Source organism: Saccoglossus kowalevskii, chromosome 9 (assembly GCF_978046115.1).
Source record: "Saccoglossus kowalevskii chromosome 9, keSacKowa6.1, whole genome shotgun sequence".
Lineage (NCBI taxonomy): Eukaryota > Metazoa > Hemichordata > Enteropneusta > Harrimaniidae > Saccoglossus > Saccoglossus kowalevskii.
In genome coordinates, this window is record NC_140649.1 from 32,008,767 (window position 1) to 32,028,858 (window position 20,092).

Genomic DNA, 20,092 nt, shown 5'->3' on the forward strand with positions numbered 1-20,092 from the left:
TTGTCTTTATCACTGTTCTATAAATTTAGCGAAGGTGTTATTGTATAACTGAGTAAGAAACCATTAGGGTAATTAGGTTTTATTTGAGAATTTATGAATGTCATTGAGTCCTAAAATAAAATTTTAATTTGCAACTTGTAGGCCTTGCAAAACATTGGCTTTGTTTCACTCCCGCCCATCAACATGAAAGCTGATAAGAACATGCTGATAAGAAAAGGTTTGGAACAATTGGCTTTAATCACAAACAGAACAAACGGAAATGAGATTTCAATTGCTTATTAATTTTCATACTAATTAATTCCACTTAAGCAAACCAATTTGCATTGTATGATTGTATGAACATGTAGATGCTGAAACCATTATATATCGTAATCGCGATGTGATGTGCCAGTATTAATGTATATATACTACCTCGCGTACCCTAGGCCACAAATTGACGTGACATTTTGGGGCGCGTTTTAATCTGCACAAGATGGGAACACAACCGGTGTTCATATTACGTGTACACATTCGAATTAAATACAATTTTAGATGAACCTAGTTCACAAAAATCACTAATAAACTTTTCCATAAAAACGTCTTTTTATTTGCAATCCTCAATTAGTGTCCCGGCGACAGTTTAATGAGATTTGCATACCCTCCCATCAAATTTCAGGGAAATTACATTGACATTCAATATTATACTAATTGATTACCAAGTTCAAACAAATAATCAATCAGACCTTGTTTCATATCGAACTCAAAATGACAAATGACGCACGTTTCTTTTATTTTTTAAATTTTCTATTAACAAAGGATAATAACCTATACGCCCATGGTTCAAACATAAATGGGTTATTATTGAGGATCCGTAATGGAAACACACCAACCCGCATCTTTAGTGGTACAGGGTAAATGACTTGACGATGTCAACACAGAGGACTTGATCATTCAGCATACATGAAAACCACAGTACTAATATTTAATCTGTGGCGGCCTCTCGAAATGTTCATTTAAATATGGATATGTTGACACGTATTTATAAGGACCGTAATATTATCAACATGTATGTGGTATCGGTTTACTGTATAAGTTGCATTGTATGGCAGTACTCGGCCGCCTTGTACGTTTTGTATAACACAATCAATGATATATATATATTAATTTAAAGAAAAAAACAGTTTTCAAGATTATTGCGAGTTACGTATACTAAAGAATACCCAACTATAAACAAAGTCGTATTTCACAGTTGTATTCTTACCCTAAATCAAAAGCAAGAAAACGGTAAATCATGGCAAACAATTAAACGAATTTAGTAATTTGTACTTGTTTCTAGTCTTTGGTTATACTAGTATTACAGCTGATAAATGCTAGAAACTAACACGGTGATCGTAATTTGTGAGCGCGTAAGACACTGTAGAGCGTAACACCCCATTTGTATATACAGATTGCCGCTCATAAAAACCGAGTACCGTTATTAGTTGACTTTAGAGCAACATATTACCATAAATACTAATTCTGGATCAGTGGCTTTTCACAAACTTCAAGGGAAATGGTGAAACAAGTTCTTGTGCGCAGAGAAAATCAGGATGAGGCAATTTGAAGCGATGTCTCACATGCGCGTTTTTGTTTACAACTGAAATCACCAGAAATATTCAAATTTATATAATTCTTAATATTAATTAAAACAAATATTGGGTAAAATATCGATGCCAAAAGTTCAATCTGCTTGCATTAACCAATCAGATTTTCGATTTGTATTTAAATAATCATCACGCTAAACTGTCATGATTTATGGAATCCACAACAACATAAACTGTATTATTAAAGTATGTTTTTTTTGTTGCTCGTCGTCCACAGAATCATTGTATTTATTTATTTATTTGTATTGCATACAGTGCCAAGGTACAACGCGTCTTCAGCCGACATCATATAACTTACTAATTAACCTCATACGACAATTTAAGACAGATTTTGAATGGTAAATTAGCCAACCACGCATAGAGCTATTAACTCCTTCCAATACACTAATTTCAATGGTGTCAAACTTCAAAAAAAAAAAGACAATCACCACGAAACTCTTTGCATTTGCGTTGTTTAGTTTATAATCTCCAGTTTTCCGGTCAACCAGCGTCATTTGCTTTAAATGGTGTGATAAACGTGCACTTACGTTTCCACTAAAGTATTTCTAGAACACCCTAAACTTGGTTCTCAAGTCATTAAATCCCCATTACATGCGTTGTGATTGTTGATAATCGTCGTAGTGCGTAGGCAGTTTGGAGTATGATTGTGCCATTGCATGCGACGTGCATTGTTGACACTATGTACATAGGTCAAAACATAGAGGCACAAAATGATTCAGCACTTTCTTTAAGTGTTCTTGTATACATTTTCTCGCGTTTTTCTCGTTAACTGTAATAATAACCAGTTACCCCTTATAATATACTTCATTTGATCAGCTGGTTGCATTGTATATCTGTTGCAAAACGATCGATGCTTCATTCGTGTTTGAAAGGACGCCATTTTCGTTTATTTTAGACGATTCGGGTATCTACTAGTTTTTTTAATCACGCCCCAGATATTCTTTTAAAAGTTTTTGTTGGTATATTATAGTATTTTACGTGGTGGCAAACAATTAGTGAAGATAATACAAATAGACCATCCATACTGATCGACATCGTTTTCGCTAAATGTGTGTATATTGACATGCACGACATATGGCGTTACGAGTTCAGAGTAATATTTTATAATGTGTGTCATGTAGGCATTATTTTGTGAGGCAATCAGACAGGACAGCATGGTTTCTCATGGCAACTGGCACATCAAAAACGGACCACGCGCTGTTTTTACACCTTCAGTTCACGATGAAACATGCTTCCTCTGTGAACTTTGTTGACCCAAACAAAAAAGCCAGGGTAGACACATAATATTAAAATAATTAATCCTAGTATAGTTCTAATAAATATTGTCTTAATTACCTAGAGATTAATTTACACTAATAATATTGCACCTATTTTAAGTCAGAGGTGTACAGCGTTGCTATTGTCATGCGTTACTCGTTATTAGCAATACGTCAAAAAATAATTCTATAAATTGTATGCTGTCCACATGTCTCTAAGGTAGTGATATTCTCTCCCGGGAACCAGTAACTTTTTTTACATTGTATGCTACGCTTCTTGTCTCATTAAACATACATCTCGTGTTTACGATTATTAAGTTAAGGCGCCGTTGCTCTTAAACAGTCGCGAAGTGCGCATTTTCTTTTTGTATATTTAATTAATGTGTTACTGAGCCAAAATACCCAATGTTGTTTCAAATGAATGTACACGGGGCTAAATGGAAAGGTCGGACAGGATATGGAATGAAACAGCAACTGGACAGCTGGATGATTGCATTTTGTTGAAACTAACAATCGTTTATGACAATTTTATTGAGTAGACCGAGAGCATACTATTATGATAAGTATATATCACGTAACTTGGCGTATTATCAAGTGCTTACTCATTTAGTATAATAATGAGCATTTTGGAAAACATATCAAACATCCAAACACATCATTTCTGTGAAAATGTTCACAGTCGTCTTTTTTACATAAGAGGTAAACTTATCCAAAGTATATGTAATTTTCTATATATACACAAGAGTGGTATTTTATGTTACAAGAACAAAGGACGGGAAATATAAATATGGGATCATTGCGCAAATGCCTGAGAAAATTGATGTTCGTTAAGTGGAAACATAGGTTTTAATGCATTTCACCTAGCGTGTCGACCTGCAGTAGGCAAATGATACCTAGTCACGTTTATATACTTGTCAAGGGGCAATTGGCTGTTTATATATTTGTAGTGAAAATTTCAAAATGCATTATATCAGATTGACATATACGCTAATTTAAAAGGAATGGTACCATGCGTTTGACCAACACCAACACATTTTGTACGAGCGTTCACAATAAGCACATTAGCGTACATATGCAGATTGCAGTAAATGACTGTGTCACGGAGATATACATTGTATTCAACCGACTTTTGCAGTTCGCGCACGTAGTTCACTAATGCAATCTCGCGAGAATTCCCTAGCACATGTACTGAATTATGCATTCCATCAATCGATGTTTTCGTAGTAATTTTGCTGGTGGGTGATTAGTTGTGTTTCATTAGTTTTGATAGTTCAATATGTTCAGTCCCTCCAACAATTGCAATTAGTTTTATGAGAAACCGTTATCAAAGTGAGCTTGTTTCAACATTTGGGCGTCCCAATTATTTCACGGTGCCCGATAATGCCAGACAACATTCACTGGACTCACTAACCATGGAAACAGACAAATGTTAAATGACATGTAAAATAAACTCTTGTTTACCACTTTAACTTTAACAAGTTTTATGCTTGAAAGCAACCCCCAGTGTAGGTATCTGTCTCCACACCTCATGACAATCTTTATAACTTTGTTATACTATATATTTCAGAGGACGAGATTATCAAAATTACTATCACTCATGTCAGCCCTACAGTAATCAAAGCATCATGGCAGATATATGGAACGATTACTGGCGACAGCATAATTATTTTGTTGGACCCAGCAGCGGACGGCGTATTTCCTGTTTCATTGTCTACATCTCTCATGGAATACACGTTTTCTGGATTATTTCCCGGCACGCAATACAGCATTTTTGTGTCTGCATTTGTAAATGGAAGGAATATTACAGCCACAGAGAGCAGACGAACGAGTACGTAATCGTAAATTACTTAACTATACTTATACAACAGTACAACTCGTAGGCTAGAACAAATTACAGGAACCTGGTTAATTACATCACAGCAAACGTAAAGCATAAATTCAATTCAGTGTTGCCAATTCCCGTCAATTTCATGGATTTCTTGCAATGTTCACAAATACCTGAATACAATAATTGCGCGATTTATCAGTTGAAGTGAAACTCTGTTCCGGTAATAAAGTGTCGTATTTATCAATCTTATTTTGTGTATAACATAACAAAAGTTTTATTCCACGCATGCACATTAGTTTTTTTTTTAAAAAACAAACATAATAAGATATATTACAGAGCCAACATTAGTTCAGTTCAGTTCAGTTCAGTTAACAAGTAGCTATTAATTATTTACGGAAAAGCCGAGAGTAATTAATCAATCTTAGATTCGCTAAGATCTGTTATAATTTCGCTTCAATCAAAAATTCCATAAATTCGCATCTATTTATGTCATCCATAAGTCCAACGTGAACGCACGTCTTGTGTGCGCATTTATCACGCGCTCAACCCTTTGAGCAGATTTCTTTAAACATAACGATAAAGCCTTTCCGTTTTCGCCATTATACATTTTTCGTTATTTGGAGAAAACCTGAATACAATTGATTTTGACAAGACAATTCTGAAATAGTTACATAAATACTATATACTATGCAACTAAATAACAAATTATATTTTTTCTGTTAGCTGGAAATCCTTGCGACGGGGATCGTTGTCAAAATGGCGGAGTGTGTCAGCTCGTGATCGGCCTGTATACAGCATACAGTTGTTACTGCACGGATTGCTATCACGGTGAACACTGTGAATACGGTAGGTTGTCTTTGCATCGCCTTGCATTTACTTTGTTGATGGTTGAAAGCTGCATTGTAATCATGAAACTTTTATCTTACTGTTAAAAAGCAAAAGGCATACCAGTAATTGCCATTATCTACGTCGCTGTCGTTATCTATTATTTCCACTCGTTCTCGTCGCGCGCACCTAAAAGCTTATGCCGTTACGCATGTTTTTGAATCACTAGTGCGTATTAATTACCTTAGGTAGTTAATGATTTCATTGAACGAAAACACTGTTGTACGCGAATACTTGAGTGAAATTCACGATAAACTACAATCCATTGTGCAACACACCATACACAATCGAACATCCACGTGCACACTTCTCCCTGACAAATAATGACGTCACGATCATAGTAAGACGTAATAAGTATTGTTTTTACGTCAAGACATTAATTGACCATAGATGCACATGAGTGCTGAGATCTCGCTAAGTGCGAGAGGGCTTGTTTTTGTTTCTCAAATATTTTTCAAATATTTCAAATATATCGCGTCCACTAATCCAAATGCCATAGTTACATAAATCAGTGATACAGTGGGGACGATGGGGACATTATTCAAAGGGGGAAAGTCTCATGTCTCTCGCGCCCTACGAGATCTTGCCGGCCATTTGTGACTAAGGTATATTGCAAAATTATAACTTATTCAAGTTAAAATCTTTGTCCTAAGGTCCTTCTGCTTGCAACAGTAATCCGTGTGTAAATGGTGGTGTATGCCAACTGAAAGAAGGGTCGTGTACTGACTACGAATGTTTGTGTCCAACATGTTACTCCGGCACGAACTGTGAAATCGGTGAGTACTTACGTTTGATCTATCACCTTGACTCCAATCAGACTATTTTCTGAGACCACGTGTTGATGTGTGCACGTACCTATTGCTTTATACAAAACATGCCAAGCGTTCAAAAATAATCAAATCTAAATGTTGTTTTTTTGTCATAATTCTTCATGTTGACTATTCAAATAAAAAATTGATTTGGATCAAACAAGTCTATGTGACCAGATATACATTTTGGAGCTAGTTCAATCATATCTACCGTTTAATTGTTCTGAAATATGACCACACATAATCTTTCATATTGGTGAATGCCGAACGTATTATCATATTTTATGACACAATCGATCTCTTCATGTTACACTTTTTGGGCAGCTAAGGAGGCGTTGACGTAACGTCACCTTCTCTTTGGGGAACACCGTACAAATAAAACCATATGTTCTGCGACCAACCACGCAACAAGATACAAACATATTGGGAGATTTTAAGAATACTACGATGAAGCCACAATAATTGAAAATCCCGATCAAGCAGACTTACAGATTATGGAATTCAAAAGATCTAATTGAATTCCGACAACGAATTTCTCTGATATATTGATATAAAAACCAAAACGACGCCGCATTGGCGTTGTATAGCGATTTGATGCTGATCAAATACCCCCGCCGTAAGGAAAAGCCTAAACAAATATTCCTGTTTATCAAACAATTTTATTATTCGCCGTCAGGATTGTCATCACGAAATGCAGCTAGTAAGCGTAAAAGATTACAATTCACAATCTAAAATTACGTGACAATAATTATAAATTGTGATTTCACTTCAAATTCGACGTATATAGACTGAATGGTTTGCCAATTCCATTCGACATGTGGTAAGTCATGTACTGTAAAGCGTTGAATGTTCAGTGCGAGCCAACCAAAGATTGTGAAACGGTTCACAGTATTCAAAGCGAGGTCATATCATTGGCCGGTCCGTTAAACCACAGTTCGAGGGAATGTGGTTAAACGTGACAATGGCATTTGTTTATTCCCCTTCTCAACACAATTTATTTAATGTCTTCCATCATCGTGTCAGTAACGGATATTTATGATGTGTTAAACCAAATCTAACTCAGATCACATGTTATTATGATTCAATTTACTCTGATTGAAAGCCGATAGGATAGAATCGATATAAAACGATCACAGCAACTGCTTCATCAATTGTCAAAATCTTAATTTTAGAAGCTACGCAAATATATAATTCCATAGTATGTTTACAACAAACAGTAAACGGGAATATATCATTATCGCAGCCGATAATATTACAATTAATGAATTAACTACTGTTACTCTTAGCAACCGCCAATTACTCACCATCTCCATAGCAACGGGATTCAATAAGCGAGAGGTGTCGGTTGATTCGAACAACGGTGTCATTTTAACACAATTACTAACTTATGAAATGCAATAGAAATCTTTCGACTCGATTATTTTTCTCATAAAACAAAATTGTCATTATTAAACGGCTGGCTGATACATTATGTTTCTTTGAAGAAATTGTTCAATCAGCAAGTCAGTTTAAGTGCACGCATTCAATGTACGCATACTGCACACGTTTGATGCAATAAACATATGTATGACTACACAGATGAATATATAATGAGCTCTCACTGCTGATATGTAAATTCGTATTTATATTTGTTTTTTTGGCTAAATTTAAAGCGCAATTGATGATTTAATGCAACAGAAAGAAAACACGAAATATGGTTAACTAAATCATTGTTGAAAAACCGTATACTTGTTGCGATTTCCCCGCGATAACGTATAAACCACATGCTACGTACAGCTAACATTATTATTAATTTAATTTATATAATAATGGAGGTAGAGATAAGCTGCAGTTCCAATCTTGGATTAACAAAATGCCACAACATGACATAATATAAGTACATAATTTGAATTCAGAAATCCAAAAGCTGTATTATGTGAATCATATCGTTATTATACCTGGCCATAGTTTTTAATTAGCGCACTCCTTGTGATTTAATCGTCATCGCGATAAAAAAAAATAAGAAAAAAAAGCAGGTAATATATTACTTTTCAGACACTCGTATAATTATAGAAGAGTTTTATATTTGAATTCAACACCGTCCTTAAAAGTAATTCAATAGAGTATACTCTATATGGCGTACAATAAATATGATTGTATGCTTCGATCGTGAAGGATTGTTAAATATGTATTTGAATATTAATCGACATTGTACAATTGGAAGGATTTGCTGCGTATTCTATACATATGCGTACTCTCCCTTCTCTTCATAATCGATTTTGACAGTGTTTTGTCGCATGTAGATAAATATACAATATACAATATTTATCGGAAGAGATGACTTGCTATTAAGTCAATTTAAACGCACTTGTAGAAGTAAATTCAATTGCCCGTGTTGACGTATTAGGAGAACGAATTGCAATGGTCAGTGTCCGTATAATTTGATTTCTTGTCGTCACAGTCAAGCAGCATGGGGTAGGAGATTTATTCTATGCCCCCTCTTTCTAATTCAAACTCAGACATCCATTTTATATAAGAATATTTATAACTAAATATGTTTTCTATACGCTTACTGAACATCCCTGTTCCTTGATTGCCTTTCCTTGATTAGAAAGTTTTCCTAAATCACGCGATAAAAACGTTAAGAATTTCATAACAGCGTTTTTTTCAAGAGTCGTGCAATATGTGGTTCCCTGGATAACACCACATTGAAGCTGACTCGCACTACAGGTAGTGTTTCCGGTGATCATATATTTCTGCGTCTTTTGTGTACTTTTTCAATCGAGCAAATACATTTGACAATTTTGGGTCATGTAAAATGTCATAATAATATACATACATATAAACTTGTTGGAACCATGGTCCGTATTTCGAGTTTAACAACGTATACAAACCAAACTGCCTGGCAATTTGACACGTAATGAGAGTACTTATTCTATAATTTATGAGATAAACGTAAATACAGTTGATTGTGGTTCTCAAATTCAGTTTAAGATTCAGTTTTAATTCCGCCACATGCATGTCCCAAACGCCGACGTGACGTGTTAACTTCTGTTAACGCCGGTATAATAGAACAAAAAGATATGAACACATAAAGATTGAATGACGGTAGTCTGTCTAGACTGCTGTTTCCTTCCAAGGTTTCGCCACATAGAAGCCCCTTACGCCGACGTAACTTGTTCACTTCAGTTTCTTTTTTTCTGACGCCGGTGTAATAGCAAACAAACAGATATGAACACATATAAAAATTGAAGGACGGTAGTCTGTCTAGACAAACAGACGCCAGAAAGTCGCGTAGTTGTTATTGTACATCCATTGACTTTAATTTCATTGAGTTTAATTTCTTCTCATGTGATGACTTTATCAAAAGCACGACATGTATCAGTATGACATTAAAAGAATAAAGTATGTTTCAAGAATATATGTCATCATGCAAATTGAAAACTGCTGTCTGTGAAAAGGATATAATCGGATGCATTCGGTTTATTAATGAAAAAAAAGCAAATCGGTTGGGTGCGTTATTTTGAGTTTCGTTTTAAAGAAAAGTATACCCCAACTTTGAATATTTCCATTAACATAAAGAGTCTTTTGAAGACATGGTACAAATGGGGATTTGTTTGCAGAAGTAGGTGTCAAAAACAAGCTGCAAATGAACACATATCATGCGATTCAGTTCAATTGTTTTCACACATACTTTCCTCGTCAATATATTTGTTCAAATATTTGAGAGTTTTCTGAAAATTTAATGTTAATTTTTAAACCATTCAGACAGAATTATATTTTGTTCAGCTATTTAAAATTAGGATACGTATTATTGAAAAATAAGACGACTTTGAGCAGCGATGCTTCTGTGATCCTTTTCTGTTCAATTACACTGTCGGAAAACTCAGGTGTAAAAATGTTACACTGGCACAGCATTTGGCTGAAATGGCAGCGCTCAGCGACAATTCGCAGTGAGTTATTAGGGGACGAAACTGCATTTGATGACCATTGTCAGATGTAATCACGTTTGAATTTATTCAACTATACCCATCTTATCCAATGAGGATTTAAGCACGTGAACTAACCAATGTGGTGAGAAAGAAGACAGGGAGGTCGAAATATTTAAAAACTATCTTTGTTTATATGATTGTAGGGCAAAAGAATAATCGAATGGATACTGACAAAAACAAGTTTAAATTCGCATTGTCCCTGCAGCAGAACATATAGTAAGACTTCTCCGACAAACTCCCCACCCAATGTCCCACCCTGTACTGCAATATTTTGTCGTTGCGGTTTGACATAGAGTGTAGTTTTTTAGATTAAAAATGTATAAGCGAAATTTAGTAGCAATTGTCACATTTTGTATTTATTTATAATATAATATAATTCTGCGTTTTTCAACTATGTTAATATCAATTATACCAAGAAACAACTAACGTCCATGCAATAAATACATGTTCATTATCACGTGTACTTGGAGTATTACATGCAGTCAGTCCTGCCATTATATTGCTATTAATCTTAAGAGAAAGACATGAGACAATTAAAACTAATCATATAATTTAGATTTTAAAAGCGGTGACATAATCAAGATTGCCATTTTTACACTTTTTATAAACCTTTGATCGTTTTGTTCACGTAGGCGTTATAACGTCATTCAAATATAATATTCGGCATGTAATCGTGGTGATTTTTTTTCAAATAATAGAACAATTTATCTACATACACTGTTTTTCAGTGTTTCTCAGTAGGATATGGTAAAAATATCTATATAAAACACATTTTAATTGTTATTGACTGATATCGCCCATTCTGTAAGAAACCGAGAACACAATTGTTATATGCCTAGATCAAATTCATTCTTAATGTTAGATATATTCAGATTGTGTAACACCGTGAAGTAGAAACAGTCCGGATTTTGACAACTTTCGGAAAACAGGGTACGTGGTCATACAATCAACATGATCAATTTCAGGTAACCAGGTTCATAACTACGTGAATACAAATGAGTGTAACATTCTCCACTTTGATGCGGAAAAAATATTCACACAATTATATCGATATTTATGTATCATTTCAATTGATTTAACAAAATATATATTTATAGTGCCACAGGCTCATGATAAAAGCAACATATTATTTAAAGAAGTAATTATTGCAAAACGCGCAGGTTATAACTTATCGCAGCAGTGTGCATTGCCGCAACTTAACAATGGCATTAGAAAAACTGAATATGTTGCAGAGTGCTGCCAAGTAAAGGCTTGTTGCGTTGCATTTTGAGAGAAGTGATAAAAGGCGAACAGGTTGCATGAAAATCGAGTGTGGTCAGATGATAGCAGCGTGTGTCACACAGTCGGGAAATCTCAGTCATAAACAGTGAACTAATTTGAACGCAACTGAGCACAAATGTTGGGCTCACTCACAGACGGGATGCGCCAAGTTGGGCTGTGTGTGGCCTACTTTACCGCGCACACGAAGCAGCATTCGAACAATAATGCATGAAAGTGACTAATGTATTAAAGACAATAAATACTTGGTCGATCATGACAACCCGCGAGCTCCATAACTTTCAGGTTCGATCGTCAACCAGTGGCGGCAGCACGGAACGGGGGGGGGGGGCAGAGGAGGCACCCGCCCCCTCGAAAAAAATGTCCCCCACCAAAATCAAGTTGAAATCTTTTGTGTCAGCAAAATTTGCCCCTCAAAATACAGTAAATAGCGTTTCAGAGGGTCTATTTTTCAAAATGTTTAAGGGGGAGCATGCCCGGGCCCCTTTGTAAGTTCGCGCCTTCGGTGCAAGGTTGGTGTGCAGATCTTACCCCCATCGCAACATTTCGTGCCGCCGCCTCTGTTGACGAATTACTCATTATTGAAAGGGCTTCCAGTTTTACCGACAATACACCTTTAAATCAAATATTTACTGCTCGATCAGAACAAGCCGGCGTAACATTTTCTAATGAGAGCAAGGCACAGAACTATTTTGTAAAAGCGATAACAAGGTGGAAGGGTCAAACCAGCTCATTTTAGTGGCAGAAAATAATTGTTTCCGCTAATCACGATAAATTCGCGGTAAACAGATTGATACACTTATCAACACACCTGCAGCTCAATAGCGTTACACGAATACACCAACCAACATTTGAGCCGGAAATTTGAAGAACGGTACCCGTGAACTTGACTTTAAAACATGTCGCAGTCATATTAATATTAAAAAAATAGTTTACGGAGAAATTAAATTAAAATAATCCTTAAAAATAAAAAAAAGTCTTAATTTAGGACTATGAGTACATATGTCCCGTAAATTATTCATGCGATTATTCTTTCATTGTACAAATGGTTTTATCGATTACCATATGGTTATTTGATGCATTGTTTGCAGATTGTTCTTTTTGTAGTGTGTGGAACGTGACTGACCATGCTTTAGTGTTGTTTTAGCTAACAAACAAAGTGAAATATTAGCTAATAATACGTGAATTATAAGTATTACTCATATAATACCTGCATATATCTATACCTATTATTTATCTGGGTGGTGTAAATGTCACATACATAAAACTTATTTATGACTGTATAATAAGAACAAATAACTGACTGATACTTAACTATCGCATTGCTATGTGGACTGCTCAATGCATTGGACGTCCAATATCGTTCATTTCATTAAGTTATTTCATCTTTAATCAAATTTGATTGGACTTCATCCTCGCAATTTAATACCAGTCGGTAAACTGACAACTGATTCGTTTTATTGACACACGTAATACCATTACAATATAGATGAAAAAACTCAACCTGTTTAATCTATTGCTCGCCTTGCTTGCATATATCTAAATGTAATACTCGACCATGAACGACATGAGCGATACTATGGTGTATATCCCCTAAAACTACATGAACCAATACCACTGATAAAGTTGTGACTCCTCGTTAAACAAAATCCAACAAATTGAACGACGAGATGTGTGAAACATTAAAATGCTAAACTGATTGAAAATTGTTGCATCTCATAGTCAGGCGTGCATGTGATCAAGTGACAGTGTGCTCCTTCATATTAATACGCTGTGTCATTATTACTAGTCTCACGCTGAACTGTCTGGCTTATAAAGTGAATACATGACATACCTTTGGCTGAACCAATGTTTGTGATTAGTAGTTTTCGGATGAGTAATAAGGGATAGGTAATATAGGATAATTAATATGGGATAAGTAATATTTAATGTCATGTTAGAATTATCCTTGATGGGAACTTACAAACAAATCGACAACACGATATCGTTATCAACATCATAAGCAATATAGTTAAAAATACATTAACAAGGTAAACAGCTGTTACTTAACAATTTTATTTTTCTGTAGAAATATTACAAGGCTGGTGTAGTAAAATTAAAATACTGTTATCGTGAAAATTAATGAAAAAAAATGGTTTCATAAGAGCACTTTATATCTCAACGCGGTGTCGACTGACATAGAATGGTAATGTGTGGACAGTCAACACGTCATTGTTTAACTTGTTAATGAATTATCCACACGACGTCAAAATATCTAATAATACATACAACCTGGTTACAAATTAATAATGTATGTATGTTACGTATATTCGATTTGATGTATGTTATAAAATGTCAAACGTCAATAAAAATTAATGTGAGATGGAGAAAGGATGTACGCAAAGGATAATAATTATATTCTTGACCTCTGTATTAATAAAATAATTTTGTTTTCTACTTTGGTCTTATTCCAATCAATATTAATTCAGTGTCAAATAAAATAATGATTATTTGTGATCGACGAAAGAAGTGTATTTGTCTTATGGAACATGCCACTGAATTCCGTTTTATATATAAAAAAACACACACACAATGAACACATTAGAACAGTATCACTAACAGATAATTGCCCTTAAATGACGTCAACATTTTGTGAAGGTAACAACACTCGTGCAATTGAGTAGATTCCTTTTTAGTTAAGTAATTATAACTGTCAATTTCAGATAACAATGCCTGTAACACCAATCCGTGTCCGGTCCGAGAAGGATTCAATACCACGTGTCATCCGATTGGGGACCAGTGCAGTGATTACGAATGTAAATGTAGTAACAAAGAAGATGGGTGTTATGTTGGTAAACAATGCCAAACAGGTAAGTCACTCTTGTGATTCCATGCTTTAGTTCGAATATAATATTCTAATATTTTAGACCAAAAGGTAATACACGGGGAATCGTACATATTTGTATAATTCACACTATGTAATAATCTAAACGTCGACTCTAAAATTCATCGTGGATGCGATCGAATATACCGATCTGTTTACTTACATTGTTGTTCTATGGCATGTGCGCACAAAAACATGTACCGGAACTTTAACTCGGTATTACTTTTTTCAATAAACTATTAAACATATATGCTGAACCGTAACGACTAAACAGCAAAACATTAGAAACTGGCGGTTTCAGTTCCATTTAATTGCTTATTATTAGATCACGCGTGAACAATTAACCCGGCGACTTTTTCAGTGTTTCTTACTTTATACGAGAGATAATAACATCAATATAGAATTAGCGATGCCTACTATGTCTGTGTTAACCTGAGTTCACACAAACTCTCTTCTCTAGTGTACAACCCATGCCAGCCAAATCCATGTAGTCGTGGAGTTTGTTTGCCGGACGAGGTTTCCTGTAATCATAGATGCGAATGTCCCGGATGTTTCACTGGTCCAGAATGCCAGGACCGTAAGTACATTCTGAACTAATTAGTACTCAGTTCAGTAATCCGATTTTTCTAGGTGGCGCTATTCAGTTTTGCTCTTCTCAAACGAAACATCAGCAACGGCAATATTGTATAATTTAATTCTCTGCCAATAGAATAACATGCGATATTTTTACTTTGTGGGCAGTTCTTGACCCGTGTTTGGATGACTTGTGTCAGCACGGAGAGTGCGTACGTGATGAGAGGTCGTGCTACCAGTATTCGTGTTCATGTGACGACTGTTATACCGGTAAATACTGCGACAAACGTAAGTATAATCAATCAGTCTAAGTAGTTCTGTGTCACGTGATATGTTATCATAAAGTACGTCATAATCTGTCATTTTGGCTCATCTTCGTTTATAAATTGTTGTGTTATCGCCTATATCATAATTTCAATAATCTATCAATATAATTTAAATGTCCTTCAATATGTTCCAATGTTTGTCAATCACAACCGAATTTCGCCAGGTATATCTGATATCGTGATATCCACTCACATTTGTCGTTATTTTGATACGAATCTAAGGTACACATCATTAGGTCGTGGTCCATCTTTGAACTAACCTTTGATGACGTCATCAAACATGCACCTCAATCCTAGAATATTTTAAATGGCACAATTTCCTGTAATTTATACATTTTGTGGCGTATTAAAATTCCCTTATAGCAATTCACGTGTATATTTCCTTTCTCCAAAGTTGTGAATGACTCCTGTGAGTTTTTTCAACCATGTCGTAATGGCGGTACGTGCAGGACAGTTGAAGACAAATGCATGGATTATCAATGTAAATGTCCGCCATGCTATGAAGGGAAGGTGTGCCAAAACTGTAAGTAGGGCTTTTGTTTTATATTAGTTATTTTCTTACTCGTCATTGTTGCCTATTGTTCCAATGATACAATTCGTTGGTTTTCTCTCACCAAATATTGAGTAGTGTTTGTATGTGAGAAGCTACGAAATATAACACAATTAACTTTTTCAAATAAAATAAAATTAATTTTCTTTACTTTTCGAAGAGAACAATTGAACGCAATGGAAAACAGACTCAAGACGGGTTGAAAATACTTCATTTATTGAAAATTTTGTTAAGATTTAATTTACATAGTTTTAAATTTCCTACATAATTATTAAAAAGTGTAGTTAATAAAGTACATCTCATTCTTTATATTTTGGGATTTGCTCTTCGTATCAGATATAGTTTTGTGTATGTTTTCTGATTTGATTCTTTTTTTGCGGCAGGGAAGAATCCATGCGACTCGAGTCCGTGTCAGAACCAAGGAATATGCGAGCCATTGGAAGGATCTTGTACGGAGTACAATTGTACGTGCCCTACTTGTTATAAAGGAGACATGTGCGAAACGAGTGAGTAAACCAGTTAACAATATAGCGGGGACTTTTTATCTCACGCATTCGAATGATCGTTAATATTTATGACGTCTATCACCGTAACCGGATGTTCACTCAATAACACTACAGTCTTCATCTTGCTCAACTTCCTACCGTGATGAAACAAACATCATCGGTCCACTGTGCCGTTTTCAGTGAGACAACACTGACGGAACAATCCACCTACACTGGCGGATCCAGAAATTCGTTAAGGGGGCGCGCGCTCATATTGACATGGCCGAAGTAGACCTCCGGTGGGCTGGGTTTGTCAATTGATTTGTCATTTTTTCTTTTTTTTTTGTGGACTGAAGGCGGGGGCGCGCGCCTGGCGCGTGGCCTATCAATGGTTTGGAACGTAAAAGAAATATATTAACTGATTCTGTATACATGAATGGGTTAACACTCTAGCGGACTTTGTCTTGAAAAGATTAAATGCTTATATTTTTAATTTTTAATGTTAGGTTTTGATGCTTGTCGACTCATGCCTTGTCACAATGGCGGAACGTGTATTCCATCGGAGGACTGTTTGGCGTACACTTGTAAATGCAATACGTGGTGGATAGGTCCAGACTGCGAATTGAACCTTGGTAAGTGCATTTATTTACAACAGTAAACATGACTAACCAATTTCTAATTTCATTATAAAGTTTAATACTACAGAAATATTGACGAAGTAACAGATTGATATGTGTTTGTTTTCAGTGTCAATTCTGATCGCAGCGCAGGTCCTTTTGGTGGCCATCTTGATTGCAATAAATGTAACTGTGGTATGCGTTCGCAAACGACGAAAAAAGAAGAAAATGGCTCTGCGCAGACGCAGTGCACTGTATCGGCACAAGAGTATGGTTGTAAGTAAAGTTTGTATTGTTCTCACAGCGGTTAACCTGTAACATTTCCGTATATATCCAAAAATGACGTAAATTTTGCGTTTTTTTTTGCAGCAAGGTCGGCACAATAATGGATATACAGTGGATATCGCTAGCAATGGAAACATCCCAAAGTGAGTACTTGTATTTTTGTGTTAATATTTATATACACGTCGAACGTTTCATCAATATTTAGGCTGGGTTGGTGGAAATAGTGTACAATTTCTGTTTCTGTCTGTTGTCGGACTCTGTTATCAGTCTGGCGAAAAGACGATCGTGTACTAATTTGGTATATGTGTTTGATAAATTTTCTCTAGCAGACTGATTTTCAATTCCTAATTTACACCCCATAATTCATAATGGTTCCTTCCATCAACATGTGATGTTTATACGAGTGCAACATAAGCGAGAAGATTTGCCGAATATATGGGCGTGGAAATGAAACTAAAATTCTGAATATCGAATTCGATTATTCTCTCTTCAGGTCGACGGCGTCACCGGAAGACGCTGGCGATGATGTGTTAGGTGATGACGTGTCACTTTCTAGTTGCGATGAAAACGAAGACAAGAACAAGTCACAGTTTGCACATGAACTGAACCAGGTCACTCACGAATTCTGCGACAATACTACTTGGCACGGTCTTCCCAATATTGGTCGCTCGAAATCAAGCGCAAGTCGCCTGTTATGGGCGTTGGTGGTGCTCGGTGCCTGTATTGGTTTTATCGTACAGGCCTCTGTGATGGTGTTTCGGTTCTTTGATTACAAAGTGAATATCGATATGGAGGAGATAGCTTGGCCCACATTGCCGTTCCCGGCAGTAACGGTATGCAACACGAACAAAGTACGAGCATCAGCGCTGCGACTGAGCAACCATTACCCGTTTGTAAATCTCATGCTGAACGTCAAAGTCCAAGCCTACTACGGTACGTTGTTATTCTTAACTACGCAATTCTTATCGAATTACGTAGCACATCCAATCACGTTATAACGTTACCTTGTCGTTACCATCAGTCATTCTACGACCCTGATTAAAATATCCCCATTTATCTATTATTTTGTTACCTGAACTCCTGGAGTTGTCAAATAAATCGTAGCTTCAACATTATTTTGCTCTGCTTGCATAAAGGCGTTATTAGATTTCACAAATTTAATTAGACGTTTATGCATGACCACGCCCCTTTTTCGTCCTGTCTCGCGAACAATGGGATTACATGGTCCCGCGACTGAAAATACCATACACAAAAATAAAATCGTTCAATGATATAATTCATGGGCATCTCGATGAGATATTCTTTGAAAATATCATTTCATTGACCTTATTTCACGATGGCATACTGAGTTAGTGGCGTGATTATGATAGAACACTATTTCTATGAGTTGCGCCCCCAATGCCATTCACATAGTGTAAATTTTAACCGTTTGTCGTTAACAAAACACAAAGACTTACTGCATTATATATATATTATAAAGGACCAACTACAAATCATTATATAATTGACTTTTGGAGCAATATTCCAAATAGTGTACATACACCATACAGTAGTAGGGTATATATTTTCACTCGTTTACATCATTTTGGCGACATAGAGGGCGGCCTTATATGAAATATGTCCATTTCTCCATTCCTGGAAAATACATTAGGTGGCTAGAAAAATATACCGACGTATCTAATAGTATTAATCGAGTATCGTATTGTTTCCTCAGTTCCGTGTCTTCCCGGGGACTTTATTTGTAACAACGGTGTCCACTGCGTCAAAGCCTATCTTGTATGCGATGGAATGAGGAATTGCCCGGATGGAAGCGACGAATTCGGTTGCGATTACAGTGAGTTTTCAGTTTCGTTAATCTCTAACTGAAGGTGGCACTGTTGCAACACTTCAGGTCATTCATGTATATTTATTCATGTTCTTATTAGGTAACTATGTGTGCGGTTCAGACCAGTTCAAATGCTCCAAGGGAGGTTTATCCGGCGTGTGTATCCCATCGTCACTGCAATGCGATGGCATTCCAGACTGTAACGAGAAAGAAGACGAGAAGAATTGCGGTAAGATCAGGCAAACATTAGAATCACAAACAGAGATGTCTTGAAATCAATTCTCTTGTACTAGTCCATCTGCAACACAATGACTTTCTATGTTTCAACACTAGGTGGCGGTGATGCCCGAGAGTGCGAGGGATTTTTCTGCGATGGCAATTTCTGTCATCCCTACACCGATAAATGCGACTATAAGAAAGACTGTCGAGACGGGAGTGACGAGGACGGGTGTAAATTTAGTGAGTGCATTTTTAAAATTTCACGTATTTCGCATATACAAATTACAAACGCACGAAATCAAGTATATGTTCGTGATAAGTGATCTTCTCACTGGACATGCGTCGAAGACGTGCGCAGATTTATATTTATGGGTGCGTTCATTGTGCCGTTGAATGGGAATTTATGTAAGTCATATTGATACGCTCACAACCCCCAGTCCAATAAAAAGAATTTTTCACTGTATTCCCAATATTATTATTCTTTATATCATACAAAAGTGGAAATTCAACTTTAATAATTTAATTTAGACGTATTCAGCTTAAATACCAATGTTTTCATTGTCCATTTTTTTTTTATTTTGCTAGTGCAAATTTTATTTCTTTCAATAGATTTCGTTTGTAATTAAATCGATTCTAAGTCTCATCTGCGGAAATAATGTTTAAATTTTAATTTGTAGGAGTATGTCAAGAATGGGAATAT

General features: G+C 35.9%; 1 protein-coding gene across 1 annotated transcript; it reads left to right on the forward strand.

The window, feature by feature from the left end:
* Positions 1–853: 853 nt before the first annotated feature.
* On the forward strand, positions 854–20,018 carry LOC146739156 (uncharacterized). Its single transcript, XM_085504074.1, has 17 exons — positions 854–890; positions 4,446–4,706; positions 5,430–5,552; positions 6,245–6,367; positions 14,352–14,498; positions 14,973–15,089; positions 15,254–15,373; positions 15,806–15,934; positions 16,345–16,467; positions 16,953–17,078; positions 17,194–17,339; positions 17,433–17,491; positions 17,842–18,281; positions 19,063–19,182; positions 19,274–19,402; positions 19,507–19,632; positions 20,002–20,018. The coding sequence occupies exons 1-17, from the start codon at positions 854–856 to the stop codon at positions 20,016–20,018; spliced, it is 2,343 nt and encodes a 780-aa protein (XP_085360200.1).
* Positions 20,019–20,092: the final 74 nt, after the last annotated feature.